The 17,097-nt window shown below is 35.9% G+C and overlaps 1 protein-coding gene across 1 annotated transcript in view; it reads left to right on the top strand.

Annotated features, from left to right (window-relative positions):
• The window catches only part of FAT1 (FAT atypical cadherin 1), a 100,958-nt gene that overhangs the window by 56,805 nt on the left and 27,056 nt on the right, over nucleotides 1–17,097 (top strand). The window contains exons 8-11 of the mRNA XM_036381828.2: nucleotides 1,671–1,810; nucleotides 9,271–9,546; nucleotides 9,768–9,978; nucleotides 12,545–16,612. Coding sequence (XP_036237721.1) covers nucleotides 1,671–1,810; nucleotides 9,271–9,546; nucleotides 9,768–9,978; nucleotides 12,545–16,612 — 4,695 coding nt within the window. The remainder of the gene's footprint in view (nucleotides 1–1,670; nucleotides 1,811–9,270; nucleotides 9,547–9,767; nucleotides 9,979–12,544; nucleotides 16,613–17,097) is intronic.

Below are 17,097 nucleotides of genomic sequence, written 5' to 3'. Positions count from 1 at the left end.
CTACAAATATAAGCAAGGCCCTGGTGATTTTCTTGGTAAGGAAGGGAAAAATATTGGTTAGAGAGCTTGTCCTTGTGTCAGGAAAACTGACTGAACCAATTCATGCTCATTCACTTTACTCTTCCCTTAAAATGTAGAGAACTTCATTGAGACATCTGAGAAAATCGTTTTGCCTGACAGATAGAAAAGGAAAAACTAGATTCACCTTCTAAAACTGACATACTACTCAAAGGCCATTAAAAAAATTCATCTGTTAAGAAAAAAGCTGCTGCCTTTCTTGATGTCCAGTTTCTATCCATTTGAGTGATTCAGAAACTGCTGCTGGGCCAGTAAGAGGAGTTGGCTTTCAATTGAACTAGAAAAATTATGTGATGTTGGTCATTACCAAATATCTCAAATCCAGTGAAGCAGAATCCAGCCCATCTTTCCTAAACTGATATGTTTGTCATGCAGTGGAACCTTCTAAAGGTGAAATCCTTTTTACATGTGAATGGGGACTCATTTCAGTATTTACTGTTTTTTTTTCTTGGACTAAGTTCAAATTTGCAACCTTTGGAACTTCACCCTCTCACTTCTAAGCTTGGTTTTTCATAAAACGCATTTAGTGATTTGCAAAGCTTAGCATGTATAATCTTGTTAAAGGAAAAAAAAGCACTCAGATTATATCTGAATGCTATCTGCTAGCCTTGTAAAATATAATTAGAAAAACACATGCCCATAATTAGGAAAAATTGGTTTGCCATATCTAGCACTGGCTTGACCAAAATAAGAATTGATTCTTCCATTTTAGGCAGTTTATTGAGAGGTCTAAAGCAATTGTAGTTAAATGGCAGTATTCATCATCACTAATAGTATTTGGACTTAATGGACATTGCATTCTCAGGGCAGTCTACTCCATTGGCAAGATGATGATCAATTAAATGTTTAAACAACTGAGTGTAGCTATTGATCTACACAGTTATTTAACTATATTTCAAAGAGTAATTTGAAAGTTTCACAAGGGAAATTAAGATAATTTGCTTCAGAAAAGGAACTTGACCATATTTAAACATTGGACATTTAAACATTTAGCACTATTCTATCTCAGTAAGACTGAGATAGTAAATTCCTTAGATGCTCAACATTAAGATGATAATCCTTTAGAGGTACTGCAGCTTTTTCAGCCTTATCTATAACCACATATGAATATAATAATATGTATTCTGCTCCAAATGACAAAAATTTGACTGTATGTCAAATGGAATTTTAATGTGTTTTGATAAAAAGTATGTTTTTCACTTATTAGCTGATAATCTACCCAAAAGAAACTATTGCATTTGATGCAGTAATTCTCAATTTCCTGCTGTATGGAATCATTAAATTCTGTGGTTTTGTTGTTTTTTTTTTTTTTTATAAGTAGAGAATCTTGCTAATAAGAATGTCCCTGCTGACTTTCCATGAGCTGGGCAAGTCAGCTTTGTCCAAAACTACTCAGTCTTAAATATCTATTAGCAGCATATCATGTTGCCAGGAAAAAAACCTAAAGTATTTAAACTAAATGTATGTATAAATATATGTATGTATATTTCCACCTTCATTAAGCATTGGAAGACAGAACATGATCATACATAAAAACGATGATACAATAATGCATTTTATTAACTTCTCCCTCTCACAATTTCCTGAACAAGGTGGTAACTATGACAGTCGATTTGATGTGGACAAGGGCACAGGAACTATCATTGTTGCAAGACCTCTTGATGCAGAACAGAAATCAAATTACAACTTGACTGTAGAAGCAACAGATGGAACCAGATCTATCAGCACTCAGGTAATAAACTTTCTGATGAAGCACTTATAAAAAGAGTATGTAGCCGGAGGGTGGGGAAGCTGTTGGGTTTTTTCTCACCATTTTTTTAATCCTACGCAATGAACATGGTTTGTTTAAATTAGGAACTTTGTCTAAAATAGAAATGAATTCTGATATTCACAGACCCATGTTGTTTGGTGGCTTAGGTGTAAAGGTAGTGTGTTACTATACTGTAGTCTGAACCAACAGTTTTTAAGTTATAGCATGTTCCTGCAGCTAAATAAATGAAAACAGAAACTGAGCCCCTGCATGCATGACTCTCTTACAAGAAAAGGATTAATACTACTCATCTGAATTACTCCTCTTCACAAGCTTCTCCAAAATCACTACATGAAGTGATTACTGTACTTGAAATTTAAAGACAACCATTTTAAAATTTTGTGGTTCCCCTCCCCTTGGAAGATCTGTGGATGATCAGTTGTACAATATCCAAGAAACTAAGCTGCTTTTTCTGCAGAGTGTACGTATAGAAACAAGGTTTAGATATAACATATGTATATATATCTTCTTATATCTTTATAGCATCTCTTTGTATTCTCCCAAATACTTTATTTTAGTTTTGGTGAAAGTAGAGATTGTTTAGCAATCTCCAAAAATACAACCTCCAACAAACCAATGTTTTAAAATTACCTTTTTACTAAAGCTCTCTCTGATGGTGGCAATTCTTTGCAGTCGGACTAATAAGTTCACTGAAAGCTGCAGAAGCCTTTTGTGACAGTATTGTCTAATTCATAGTAAAGTAGTTTATGATGTATATCCCACCTGTTTTTCCCATCTAGTGTCTTTCCCCAGCACAGAACCTGAATATATTTGAAAGTACAGCTTAGCTGAGGTTGGTTGAATAGAGCCATGATTATAGAGGAGTTTATCTTTTCTTCCAGATAGAAAGGAAAGGCTTTATTTACCGATTAAAGACTGTTGGGCTTGGACAGTGATGTGTCTGTATTACCTACCCCTATCATTGACCGTCCCTTCAGGCACTCAAGGAGCAATAAGTGGGTTGCTGCTGTCTTTTCTGTACATGGAGATCTGTGCTACAAATACAATTTCTTCTTGTTCCGCTTCTGTGCAGAGCATATGTTTTTCTGTTATCTTTTCTAATGTCTTCTATGTTGTCTTCTGCTTTTAGCCAGAAGATGTTTTTTGTCAGTGTTAAGGATTTTAAACAGAATCTTTATTGAGCTGACTGCATGTCTGGAGGTTTGATAGGTCAAATAGAGTAAATTTGATAGTAGAAGGTGACCGAGTTTAGCAATTTCCTTTAAGAAATGCCTTTTCTTAAGAGGTGACAATTGTGAGTGATTTTTCTAGACCATGAATCTTCAAAGACAGCAACATGTTTCCCAGTAGGAGCTTTCTGCAATCATAGCTGTGGTGCCATTGCCTCTGGTGCTGATAACCACCATAAACAGTTTGGAGAATCCTACTGTAAATTTATTAAATTCGCCTACTTAAAGGCTTAATATAGGGCCTTGGTGAATGCAGATAGCCTATCCAGTGCTGCTGCTGGCATAGCTGAATTTATGCACGTCCTGAGCTGTCACAGTTGAACCATAATCTGCGTTGTCTTTTAGAACAACCAAGAATGAGAAGGTCAGAAAATTACTTTAACCCTCACCCCTTCTTTTCCTCTGAGTTATGTGATTCATTTAGTTCTTCTTGGGGAATGCACAGTGTACTTTTTGTTCCTTAAATGAATTTGTTATTTTAACATTTTGTAAAGCTAAGTTATCATTATAAACATTTGCCCCACAGCACTCTTCTCCAGAAGAACAGGAGTAGTAGTCTCACATTTGTAATTTCTGTGATTGCTTTTTCTATTATTGTTTTTCATATCTTTCTCTTCCTCTCTCAGGCTTGGCAGGATCAGAGACTGTGGTTTCTGTTACAAACAAGCACAAAGGCTTCCTTTGCCTTGTCTTTCTTTTGCTCTACTCATGGGATAGCACAAGTTATACTGTTGCTGTTGGAGTCTCACTGTAGTGTATTAGATTGAGGAGTGTGGATTAGTTCAAACTCTGCAACTGTTGGTGCATGGTCCTGATTTTAATTGATTCTCTTATCTCCCCCATAACTCCTGGCCCACCCAAATGCACTAATCTGTTAAAATAACCTTCAGGACTATTCCTCAAAAGATGCATTTCAGATCAGGCTTAAATTAGGGGGTTAAAAATGTCGATACAAAATCAAATTTGAAGGTGTGATTTATGGCTGCCAGTGTGTAAACTCCATTACTCACTGCAAAAATACTGATGATTGAAGTTTAAATGCTGATGTGGCATTGGATTCTTCTAAGAGCTGATGAACAGTTAAAGTGGAGTGACAGGCAAAAGAAATTCTGAATTCTGAGTGCATACATGAGGAACAACAATATGCCATACAGAGCTTTTAGCTTACAAAGTAATTGCTATAAACACTGGATATAACCAATTTAACAGATCTTGATTAACAGCAGAGTAAGTAATTTTACATTTAATTTGAAAAAGGAAATGGCATTGCAAGAAATTTGAGAGGGGCACAAGAAATGAAAACCTTACTGTGTAAAAGCAGTGTATTGAATCTGACTTTAAACTAGAAGGCATTTGCTGGCCTCGGGCCATTAACATCTGTAGAACATTTGACTCTTTCAGGACTTCAGTTAAATAGCTTTTTTGAAAAATAAAGCCATAGTAGGCGTGGAGTCTATTAGAATTTTGCATACATCTAAATGCCAAATGCATGAGGCAAAACAAGGACAAACAAATTCCAGGCCTACAGTAGTGGTGTTTGACGTGATGTTAGAAAATACTAGTGTCAGCCTTGGAAGGATTATGATTAAAAATAAAATAAAAATACAGAAACTAAATAACTGAATCTCACAAGTCAGCGTACCTATGTACTGAAGCAGAACATGTTATTCACGGGCTCTAAGTAGTGATAAATGAACTATTGAATTGATTTTTGGGGGAAAACCAAAAGAAATGGTCCTGTTTTCTAGCTATAGCCACTTGCAGTCATTGCTATGTATATCAATTTTTTTCATTGAAAGTAATGTTTCAGATGGTTTACAGCTAGTTGCAGCATTTTACCTATTGCTTTGCTATTGCAGAATATTTAATGTTACTTTTTTGCAAAATCTATATGGACATGATACTTTGGGAAGTATCATATAGATAAATGAAGTATAGAATAATCTTCATTTACTACATCATTGCTTGTAATTTTGCTTGCAATTGCATTGCTCTACAGAGACAGAGCTGGAATGAAGTTATATCATCTCTGGATAATACGTTTTATTTATGAAAATTATATAAACATGTCAATGTAACTGTAATGTAATTGTGGGACAGGAGTAGATTTTAAACTCCACACAGAATCAGTAAATGAAAAATGATATTAAAGTAACCTAAAATCTAAACATTATGTTTAAATAGTGCACATTGAGTATGTTTTGTCAATGGCACATATCTCCTCTTAGTAGCAATCAGTACATCCCTATGCAAATTTAGGTTTCACCTGTCAGATTATTAATAGATTTTAAGTCCTTCCTCAAAGTAATCCTGCTTTGTTCTCTTATAACCAGTGTACATTGCTCTTAGTGGGATCTGTGGGCAGAAGGCAGCTGTGCAACACAGCCCTTGCATATTTTTGCAAAATAAATGAAGTTTCTTTAGTTCCAGAGCATTTTGTTTCAAAGATCACGTTGTGGTCTGCTGATGTTAAGCTTTTCTATATTGTGCCTCTTTAATGTGCAACTCTTTCTTAAGAGATAATATTAGTATATTTCATTTGAATTGAATCTTGTCATTTCATTGAGAAATGTTCAAAAGCTTTTTTTATAATGCAGGTATATTTATTTTATACTGCAGGTTATGTTAGAATAACACAAGTTCTTCGTGTGTTCAGACACACTAAACCATATTTTTCTGTATGGGTCTTTAAAACTGCACTCACAATTATTTCTGCAAGTGCTTTCCATTTAACTTCAAGGTCGTAACAGTTTACATGAAAATTTGGTCCTCTTACAATTAAAAGGTAATTGCACATCTAGCACCTGTCACTTAGCCTCAGTAAGAATTCCTGAATTGAAAATAAGGTTTCCTTACTAAATTTATTTAATATTTATTTAATAGTTCACATTGGAAAGAACCCTGGAGTTCTAGTTAAAATCCCTGGTCAAAGCAGATCAAACTGCAAAGTTGACCAAGTTTTTCAGTGACTTGTCAAGCTCTAACTGCCTGGGTTGACTTAGCACAACACCTCTCCCTTGGACTTGCTTTTATACTGATGTTGAACCACTCTCCTTGAAAAAATAGTTCTCTTATGTCTAGTTGTATTTTCTCTTATTGGAGCTTGTGGGTATCACCTCCTGTCCTTTCACTGAGCACCTCTGAGAAGAGTCTGGCTCTCTTTCCTGCACCCCTTCTGTGGAGAGATTGCTTTTCAATCCCCACTGATTTTAATGACCTCTCATTGGATTTGTTTCATTTTGTCACGGTGTCTCTCCTGTACTGCAGGAGTGGAGGTAGTGAATCTGTCTTCCCACCAGTGAGTGTCAAACAGAAGGGGATAATTCCTTCCCCCTGCCCTTATTAAAGCAGCCCAGTGTGCCAGTTAGACAAGTTACCAAAAGGGAACCCATCAGGTCGCATCATGCTTGTCCACCAGAATTTGTGCTGTAAAGTAATGTCACTGAGAGAAAAAGGAATCCTAGAGTATGTAGATAAAACTCTTGAGTTTAAAAGAAACTTTGGATTTTGCATACATTTAAAATGACTGCATTAATATATGAAGTTGTGTATTTTTAGCGTTTGTCAGCTGTGGAGAAAAACTGCATCCAGGCAACTAGTGTGCCAAGTAATGGAATACCTGAGCTAACCATTTGTAGTGACTGAGTCACTATGTTTATTTCTTAGCAATATTTTAATAATTCATATTTAACATTAATAAATAATACTCAATATAAACTAATAAATTTTATCATTTTATTCATAAAATTTACAATTCTATATATTATATTTAATATGTAAAATTATAATTATTTAATAATTATAAAAAATAAATCATATTTAATAATGATATTTGATTAATAGTTAATAATTTTTAAAATGTACATCCTCAAGATGTACATTTTGAGGAGCTAGCTCCTTATCTGTTTACCCCAACAGTACTTTTTGGAGGATTTCTCCTTATGTGTCATTTTAATTGCTTCACTAGCTAATACCAGATTTGATGCCAAATCCTGATCAACAACTCACTTTTCAGTTAAGCTGGTTCATTGGATATATGGCTAGTCCTGTAGGTACTGATGCTGGTTTTAGAGTCACTACATTCTTGGCATTTAACTTAGTTGTTTGCATGGGGATTTTTGTGGTGCTCCATCTAGTAATGCTATTTTTCTTTGTTTCATGTACTACCAACAGCACAGGTGGCCATGTCTTCTGCTCCAAAGATTTGCTTAACAGAATTGCTCTGTAGTTGCACACCTTCTCACTTCCAATTTTAACCTAGGTTTCTGTGTTTCCTCATTTGGGAGTGGAAATAGACATGAACTTAAATAGAGATTTTAATTTAAATTCATTGCCTTTGACACCTCATCTTTTCACTTTGTTTTTTTTTTTTTTTTTAATGAGTCTGACCTTAATAGTTTCTTGGTTATGGAAAAGTAATAAAATAATTGGTGATGAGTTCATTTTGAAAGCACATTATCCATTAATGAAGTGTTGTAATTGTATATGGCCTTTAAAACTTTCATTTATGCAGAAGTTTTTTTTATAGTTTGACTTGTATTGAGTGTTGGGGCTTTATATTTTTTAAATTGTTTGTTCATCTTCATTTGGTATCATTTTAAATTTTGCTGAGCACAGTTGTTCAGTGAGCAGCTGTTTTTACTCAAATACTTTGTAAGTGTATTAGACCTTTCTGTCTTCTTCCACGAGGCATTATAATGTATTTCATTTATACAAAATTTTGCTTTATTGCATCCTGTTTAATCATGACAATGTAAAAAGATCACATTTTTATGTAATACTTACTCTTCATTTTCCAGGTTGTCAGTTAATGTATTTAAAAACTTGTCCTAATATGTATCCTGGGTCACGTACCATTAATATTTCTCCCCACTGAAAGTCAATATTTAGTCTAACTCTTTGTTTCTTTTCTTTAATCTGTTTCTAATCCATGACAAAACCAAACTCCTTAGTCTCCATAGCAACATCTTGCAAGGGATTTTATCAGTGTGCCAAACGATTCAGTTTTAGAGTAAGATGCTAGTTTTGCAAGGTTGACATTTCTTCTTCCTGTAGCAAGAGCCCTAGCATTTCCTAATTATTTGCCAATATCAGGATTCATCTAATTTAGTTTCTACTGCATGCAGTTTGGTACCTTGTCTAAATTACATCTGTAGGCTCCCCCAGTTACCAATGGAAAGCAGTGAGTGTCTTCAAAGAGCAATTTAACCCACTTACAGAATTGTTAAGTCCCTATTTTAAAAACCTGTTTATATATAGCCCTTAACAAATGTATACAAAGCTCCTAACCTTTGGATGGATAGAAGCATGGCTATACGTGCAGCACGTAAAGAACCTGAATTTAGCCGTGTGTTGCTGGAGCTTTGCTGTCGAATTGCCAACTCCTTTGCATTCCTGTTACTTGTCTGATGTTATCGCTGTTGAAGGAAACAGGATGGTGGCTGTCTGTCTTACCCTTTTCATACAAAACTTTGGTGCTGTGTAAAGCAAGTGGGGCTGCAGGGATCTTGTGTGGTTCCAGTGAGCAATATTATATAAAGACCCAATTTGAAGCGTCAGATTTAATTTAACTGTAACTTCAGAGAAATTGTGTCAGTGACCAGTGAGGTATGCTGAAACTGTGCCACATTTTTAGAGAATAGTAAACAAAACCACCTGCAGTTCTTCGAAATAAGGGACTTTTCTGGCAATTCCACCACTTTTCTATTCTTGCCTAAGCTTGCAGATGTGAGGGGCTGAAAGAGGACTGGTTATATGTGAGGGCAAGGAGGAGTATTATGCATGCACTGCCTTGAGAAAACATTGCTTAAAATTGTAAATTTGCACCCCAAAGCAGTACTTTTACCCACTCCTAGGATCCATATTGTATCTTTTAAATTTTTAATTCCAAAATTAACAAGTTTTTTTTTTTGTCTTCCTTTGAACAAATATGATTCCCTTTAAGATGTCTTATCTAAGATGTTTGTGGTTGTATAGATTTCTGGTTTGACTTTGGGGAAGGTAAAGCAGATTTGGCTTTAGTGACATTCTTCTTCCCTACATGTCTTGGATCTCTCCTCCTCTCAGCAAAATAAAATTGTCTTGAGGTGGTATTACTTCAGTACATGGTCTAATTTTTAATAAAATATCTTCCTTTCATTTCTTTTTACCAAATATCATCAATGTTTTCCCTTTCCCATGGTATCATTTCAGGTGTACATCAAAGTTATAGACACAAATAATCACAGGCCTCAGTTTTCTGCTTCAAAATATGAAGTTGTTATTCCTGAGGATACCTTACCAGAGACAGAAATTCTGCAAGTCAGTGCCACAGACAGAGATGAGAAGAATAAACTGATTTACACTATGCAGGGCAGCACTGATCCCATTAGTCTTAAAAAATTTCGTCTGGACCCTGCAACTGGCTCCCTTTATACCTCAGAGAAACTGGATCATGAGACCATGAACCAGCATATTCTCACAATAATGGTGAGTACGCATGAGATTTCTTCTGTTGTGAGTTACACACAGATACTTTTTAATCTCCTTTTAGTCCCCATAATTCAAACGTCTATTTGTACGTTTAGTTTTTGTGCAGTCTTTGACTCTGTGGCTGATTGCACCATGAATTATTGAATGAATTATTGCTAATACCTGGTGAGCTACTGAAATTCCAGTGCTCATTCCTGGTGATGTGCTGACTGTTGCAGGTTCGAGACCAAGATGTTCCTGTGAAGCGCAACTACGCCAGAGTGGTCGTCAATGTCAGCGACACGAACGATCACGCCCCGTGGTTCACCAGCCCTGCCTATGAAGGACGAGTGTATGAGTCAGCAGCTGTTGGATCAGCAGTACTCCAGGTTACAGCATTAGATAAGGACAAAGGAAAAAATGCAGAAATTGTGTACTCTATTGAATCAGGTATAGTCACCTTCTTACATTTCCAGTCTGTTGAACTTGCTGATAGTTTTTCAGCTGTAGATGTGTGAAAACATATCTGTGAAAAAAGGGGCACAGTGCAGGTTTATGTGCCATATTCTGAGAGATGTATTGAAGACACAGCCTCAGAGTATTTAAAAGAAAATTTAAAATATTCAGCTATATCCTTTAGCTGTTTATGTTATCCTCTAGATACATTTGGCATATTTTAGTAGTAGGGGAAGAAAAAGCCATCTTGGAATGCTCAAAAGGAGTAATTTCTTTAGAAATTACAGAATCTGTAATTTCTCTAAGAAATCATTCCATTCATGTCTAAAATTGCATTCTATTTTGATATTGTAGGTCTTATTTTCTGTGGCATAGGCAAAGCAAGGATTTGATGAATAGAGTAAGAGCTTGAGACAAGTGTTTTTGTGTTTAATATAATGCAGAAGTAAGGAGCTCAAAAATAACTTAAATATGCATTTATCAAACTCCTAATTATTCCCAGCTTTTAAGGTAAATTTTTTAATAGATGCAGCAAAGAAGGGGTTGCTTTCTATACTTCCCTGTGGCTGATTTTAGTAGTGGGACTGCTATTCTAGCTTATTAAAATATTTGAGAAATTCCTTAAGAGTTGGTCAGTTTGGCATTAAGACTCCTTCCAGATTGCAGGCCAGAAGAGAACTGCTCCTTATTTTTAACCTCAGTACATCTTTCTGAACTTGCCTACAATAATGTGGTTCAAATTGTGGCAATTTTTAATATTAGAAATCAGAATGACATGGATTGAGTTCACTTACCAGACAGAATTAGATTTTGATTCAGTCCATTAAATCTGAATTAATACAAGTTTGCCATTATCAAGGTCCTAAGTTTTGTAGGTACCATGACTAGAAAAAAAGTTATTTAAATTTCATTCCTTATGTGAAATACTGTTTTCAAGGTAAAAAATAATTTAAATAAAAAATCCCAGTAACAAGCATAAGAGACTATATATTAAAGAGGACAACAACAGGCAAAATGTTACTCAGTTTCTGTTGCATGCAAAGTGATATGTGCTTTTTTTAATTTTACATAAATTGCTGTGTAAAGGATAGGAATTATTTACTATAAATATTTTCCTTTTTTTCCCCAAAGTGCTGTTTTCATATGAAAGCACACTTTAACACTGTATTAAAACAAAGCTTTGATTATGATACTCTGACAAGAATGAATGGTTTTGAGTGTCTCATAACTTGCTTAAACTACATGAGATTTTTCTGTAATTTCTAGAAATATGACATTTACTAAGCATTTACTAAGCAAGACGCCAACATCCATGAAGTTTTTCTCTTTCCTTCCCATTTTGTCACTGCTTGTTTTCTGAATGCCAAACAATGGCAAGAAAAAATGTGTGTGCCTGCAGTCTAGAATGAAGTGACATGCTGTTCTGTTCCTTTCTTCTAGCTTTTTATAAGAGTAAATAAAATAAACCTTACAGTAAGACCTGTAAGGTTTATTTTATAGGATGGTGATCTACTGGGAGGTTAAAGCATTATAATTGATATTCTAAGCAAATGGAAGGAACATTCCTTAAATGCTTATAATGGCTGCTTAGATATGTAATGGGATATTCTAAGAATGCCACTGTGTTTAGAGTCTGCTCTAAAAAACCCAAAAATACCCAACCAAAAAGCACCAACAGTGAAAAAGAACCTCAAACAAAACACAAAACCTCCTTCTTGCCTACTTGTGTGCAGAGCTCAGAAGTTTTTAAAGACTTTTAACCTCCTTCTTGCCTACTTGTGTGCAGAACTCAGAAGTTTTTAAAGACTTTTTTTCATGCTGAGATCATGGCTTTGGTAATGTCATTTTTTAGGTTAGTAAAATGTTAAATCTTAGCATATTTAATACATAAGCAGGGTCTTGCATGCAGTGTAGTTCATCTGTATATTTCAAAATTTGAAGCAAACAAGTGTTTATGTTAAATGGCAGCTGGTTCTTCTCAGCAGGCATTATTTTTCTTCTAATACAGTCACAGGGAATAACTTGTCTGTGTATCAATAGGAAATTAAGAGAGAGGTAACTATTTGTCCAATTTAAAAAGTTTGGTTTTGAATCAGTCATTTAAACAATACTTGTATAAACAATTACGATTCACAAGTGTTTGTTACAACCCTTCTTTTTTTCTTGCCCAAACGTTCCAGTTGTTTTAGATTATAAAATGTAACTTTTATTCCACTAATATTAACTTCTGAATATATGTTCCTTTCAGCTACAATTGATGTTTAAGTTTGCTAAAAGAAATTTTTTGCATTAATTTTCAAGTCCTGGATGGCTTTGCTAACTATATTGTATGCAGTATTCCCACAAGTAAAGTTAGAATTACTGCCAGCTCTTGATTACAGAAAACTTTCCAGACAGGCTAACAAGTGTTTATCAAGCAAAATTAAGAAATTCTCATAGTCTCTGTTCTGTCTGTTCAGAGTCTCTGTTCCATCTATGTCTTTTTAAGTATAGAGCTAAATAAGCAGTCATCCCTTAAATTCTGTATTCCTCTTTTCAATTGCTTTTTCTTTCTTCACAGGGAATATTGGAAATTCCTTCCTTATTGATCCCATTTTGGGTATGATTAAAATCGCAAAGGAATTAGATCGTAGTAACCAGGAAGAATACAACCTGATGGTAAAAGCTACAGATAAAGGACATCCTCCAATGAGTGAAGTGACCTCTGTGCACATATTTGTTACAGTTTCTGATAATGCCTCACCAAAATTCACAGCCAAAGAATATTCTACAGAAATCAGCGAAAGTGCCAACATTGGCAGTTTTGTTGGAATGGTTACAGCATACAGTCAGTCTTCTGTAGTTTATGAAATAAAAGATGGTAATTCAGATGATGCCTTTGCTATCAACCCCAATTCAGGTGTCATCATTACTCAGAAGATACTTGATTTTGAGACTTTGCCTTTTTATGCTCTTACTGTGCAAGGAACAAACATGGCTGGCTTGTCCAGTAATGCAACAGTTTTGGTACATCTTCGGGATGAGAACGACAATGCACCAATTTTCATGCAGGCTGAATATACAGGACTCATCAGTGAATCAGCTTCAATTAACAGTGTGGTTCTGACTGACAAGAATATCCCATTAGTAATTCGAGCTACAGATGCTGATAAAGAATCTAATGCTTTGCTTGTTTATCAAATTGTTGAACCATCTGTCCGCCAGTATTTTGCCATTGATTCTAGCACTGGTGCCATTCGGACAGTAATGAGTCTGGACTATGAGGAGACAAATATTTTCCACTTTTCAGTGCAAGTACATGATACGGGCATACCACGTCTATATGCGGAATATGCAGCTAATGTTACTATTTATGTGATTGACATCAATGATTGCCCTCCTGTGTTTTCAAGAGAGCTATATGAGACATCCCTTCTGGTTCCAACTTATAAAGGCGTGAAAGTCATCAGTGTAAATGCCACTGATGCAGATTCAGGCATTTTTTCCCAATTAATTTATTCCATTATTGAAGGCAACATTGGAGAAAAATTTTCAATAAACCCTAAGACTGGCGATATAACAGTACAAAACACAACTCAGTTAAGAAGCAGGTATGAATTAACAGTGAGAGCATCTGATGGCAGATTTGCAAGCACTGCATCTGTAAAAATTAATGTGAAAGAAAGCAAAGCAAGCCAGCTGAAGTTCACACAGAGTTCTTACTCTGCAACAGTGCAGGAGAATTCCACAGAGGCAAAAACAATAGCTGTTGTTACTGCTATAGGGAATCAAATAAATAAGCCTTTGTTTTACCATATTCTAAATCAAGACAGCAGATTTAAAATAAGCCAAACTTCAGGAGTCCTTTCCACAACAGGAATACCATTTGATCGTGAACAGCAAGAATCTTTTGATGTGGTCGTGGAAGTGACAGAGGAAAATAAACCATCAGTTGTTGCACACATTGTAGTTAAAGTCACAGTAGAAGATGTAAATGATAACGTTCCATTTTTTGTCAATCTTCCGTATTATGCTGCTGTTAAAGTAGACTCTGAAGCAGGACATGTTATTCAACGTGTCACAGCAGTAGATAAAGATACAGGCAAAAATGGAGAGGTGCGTTACTATCTCAAAGAACATCATGAACATTTCCAAATTGATCCTACTGGTGAAATCTCCCTGAAGAAGAAGTTTGAACCAGACACAGTAAATAAGGAGTATCTGGTCACAGTAGTGGCAAAAGATGGAGGAGACCCTGCATTTTCAGCTGAACTTACAGTCCCAATTACAGTTATGAGTAAAGCTATGCCAGTCTTTGAAAAGCCTTTCTACAGTGCAGAGATACCAGAAAACATTCAGCTCCACAGTCCTGTGGTACACGTACAAGCAAACAGCCCTGAAGGACTCAAGGTGTTTTACAGCATCACAGGTGGAGATCCTTTCAATCAGTTCACTATCAACTTCAACACTGGAGTTATAAATGTTGTTGCCCCTCTTGACTTTGAGTCTCATCCAGCCTATAAACTGAGTGTTCGAGCAACTGACTCCCTAAATGGGGCACATGCTGATGTGTTTGTAGACATAATAGTGGAAGACATCAATGATAATCCTCCTGTGTTTACAGAGCAGTCTTACATTGCAACACTTTCTGAAGCAGCTGTTGTTGGAACATCTGTTGCACAAGTGAGCGCTACAGATGCCGATTCTGGAACCAACAGGGGAATTTCCTATCACTTGGTTGAGGATAATAGTGAAAGTCATGACTACTTTCACATAGATAGCAGCACTGGACTCATTCTTACAGCAAAAACTTTGGACTACGAACAAATTAAGCAACACAAGCTACTAATAAGGGCCATAGATGGTGGCATGCTGCCCTTGAGTAGTGATACTATTGTAACTGTGGATGTAACTGATCTCAATGATAACCCCCCACTTTTTAGCCAATTGCTTTATGAAGCCAAAATTAGTGAACTGGCTTCTCGAGGACATTTTGTGACGTGTGTGCAAGCCTCAGATGCTGATAGTACAGATGCTGGCAAGCTGGAGTACTCCATTCTGACTGGCAATGATCAGAAGAATTTTGTGATTGATAGTAAAACCGGCATTATCACCATCTCAAACCTACGCAGACAGACACTGAAGTCACATTATAATCTTAATGTGTCGGTCTCTGATGGTGTCTTCAGAAGCTCAGCCCAAGTCCATATAAGTGTAATCAGTGCCAACATGCACAGTCCTGTTTTCAGCCAGAATGAGTATGAGGTTGAACTCGCTGAAAATGCTCCACTGCATACTTTGGTTACTGAAGTTAAAGCAACAGATGAAGACTCTGGTACACATGGCCACATCACTTATCACATTGTAAATGACTTTGCCAAAGACAGATTTTATACAAATGAGAGAGGGCAGATATTTACCTCTGAAAAGCTTGACCGTGAAACACAAGCAGAAAAAGTAATTGCCATTAGTTTAATGGCCAAAGATTCAGGAGGGAAAGTTGCTTTCTGTACTGTTAATGTAATACTTACAGATGACAATGATAATGCTCCTCAATTCCGAGCAACAGAGTATGAAGTAAACATCGGGACTGATGTTCCACGGGGTACTTCAGTCATTAAAGTCTGGGCATCTGATGCTGATGAAGGTACAAATGCAGACATCACATATTCTATTGAAGCAGAGTCTGAAAACGTAGAAGAGAATTTAGAAATTGATTCATTGTCTGGTATAATTACTACAAAAGAAAGCTTAATTGGTTTGGAAAATGAGTTTCTTACTTTCCTTGTTAGAGCAATTGATGGTGGATCCCCCCAAAAAGAGTCAGTTGTTCCTGTCTATGCTAGAATACTCCCACCAGAAGTGCCTATGCCAAAATTTTCAGAACCATTTTATTCTTATACTGTCTCTGAGGACATTCCAATTGGAACTGTGATTGATGTTATCAAAGCAGAGCATAATCAGACTTTAGTATATAGTCTGATTAAAGGGAACACTCCTGAAAGCAACAGAGATGACTTTTTTGTGATTGACCGACAGACTGGAGAGTTGAAACTTGAGAAGAATCTTGATCATGAAACAACTAAGTGGTACCAGTTCTCAGTTCAAGCACAGTATGCAAATGAAGATTATAATGTTGTTTCCTCAGTGGAGGTTAGCATTCAAGTAAAAGATACAAATGATAACAAACCCATTTTGGAGTCCAACCCATATGAAGCATTCATTGTAGAAAACACACCAGCTGGAACAAGAGTCATACAGGTTAAAGGAACTGACTTAGATTCAGGGCTCAATGGGCAAGTTACTTACAGCTTGGATCCTTCTCAAGAGCTAGACATTATAGAATCTTTTACCATAAACATGGAAACTGGCTGGATTACCACTCTGAAAGAGCTTGATCATGAGAAACGAGACAAATACAAGATCACAGTGGTTGCATCTGACCGGGGTGAAAAAATCCAACTGTCTTCTATGGCTGTGGTTGAAGTTACTGTCACAGACGTGAATGACAATCCTCCACGGTTTACTGCAGAGATATATAAGGGAACAGTCAGTGAGGATGACCCTCCTGGTGGGGTAATTGCCATCCTGAGTACAACAGATGCTGATACAGAAGAAACCAATAGACAAGTATTTTATTACATCACAGGTAAGTCTTTTTGGGTAATGTCAGAATAACTGTTTGAGTGGTGCTGGAATGATGGGAGATACAGCTTAATCTTTGAAGAGATTGGAAAGTGTTTGAAACCATAGAGCTGCAAAGAAAGAATGTATGTGTCTTAAGATGAATATTAAAAACTTCAGTGGAAAAATGAATTTTAGTTGGCTTTGTTTCATGTGTGTCTTGCTTAAGATGCCTTTCTCTGTATATTATTTATATACCAAATTTTATTTAAAAAACTATACTTAGATTAGTGATGCAGTTAAAGAAAAAATGCAAGAAAATTCACAAAATAATAGGCTGTTAATTTCCAGTGGAATATTTTATTGTTTCTATTTAGTGTATGTCATGATATGATGTTTTCTATAATGCTACGTGAATTTCTAAATTAATTTTTATGGATTTTGTTGGCCACAGTTGAATTGGTTGTGTGAGCATCTACTGACAATTTCTACCTGGAAAATGAAGCTGTT

The sequence above is a fragment of the Molothrus ater genome, chromosome 4 (genome assembly GCF_012460135.2).
Source record: "Molothrus ater isolate BHLD 08-10-18 breed brown headed cowbird chromosome 4, BPBGC_Mater_1.1, whole genome shotgun sequence".
Taxonomy (NCBI): Eukaryota; Metazoa; Chordata; class Aves; order Passeriformes; family Icteridae; genus Molothrus; species Molothrus ater.
Note: the sequence above shows the minus strand (reverse complement) of the source record. Positions and strands in the feature narration are given on the sequence as shown.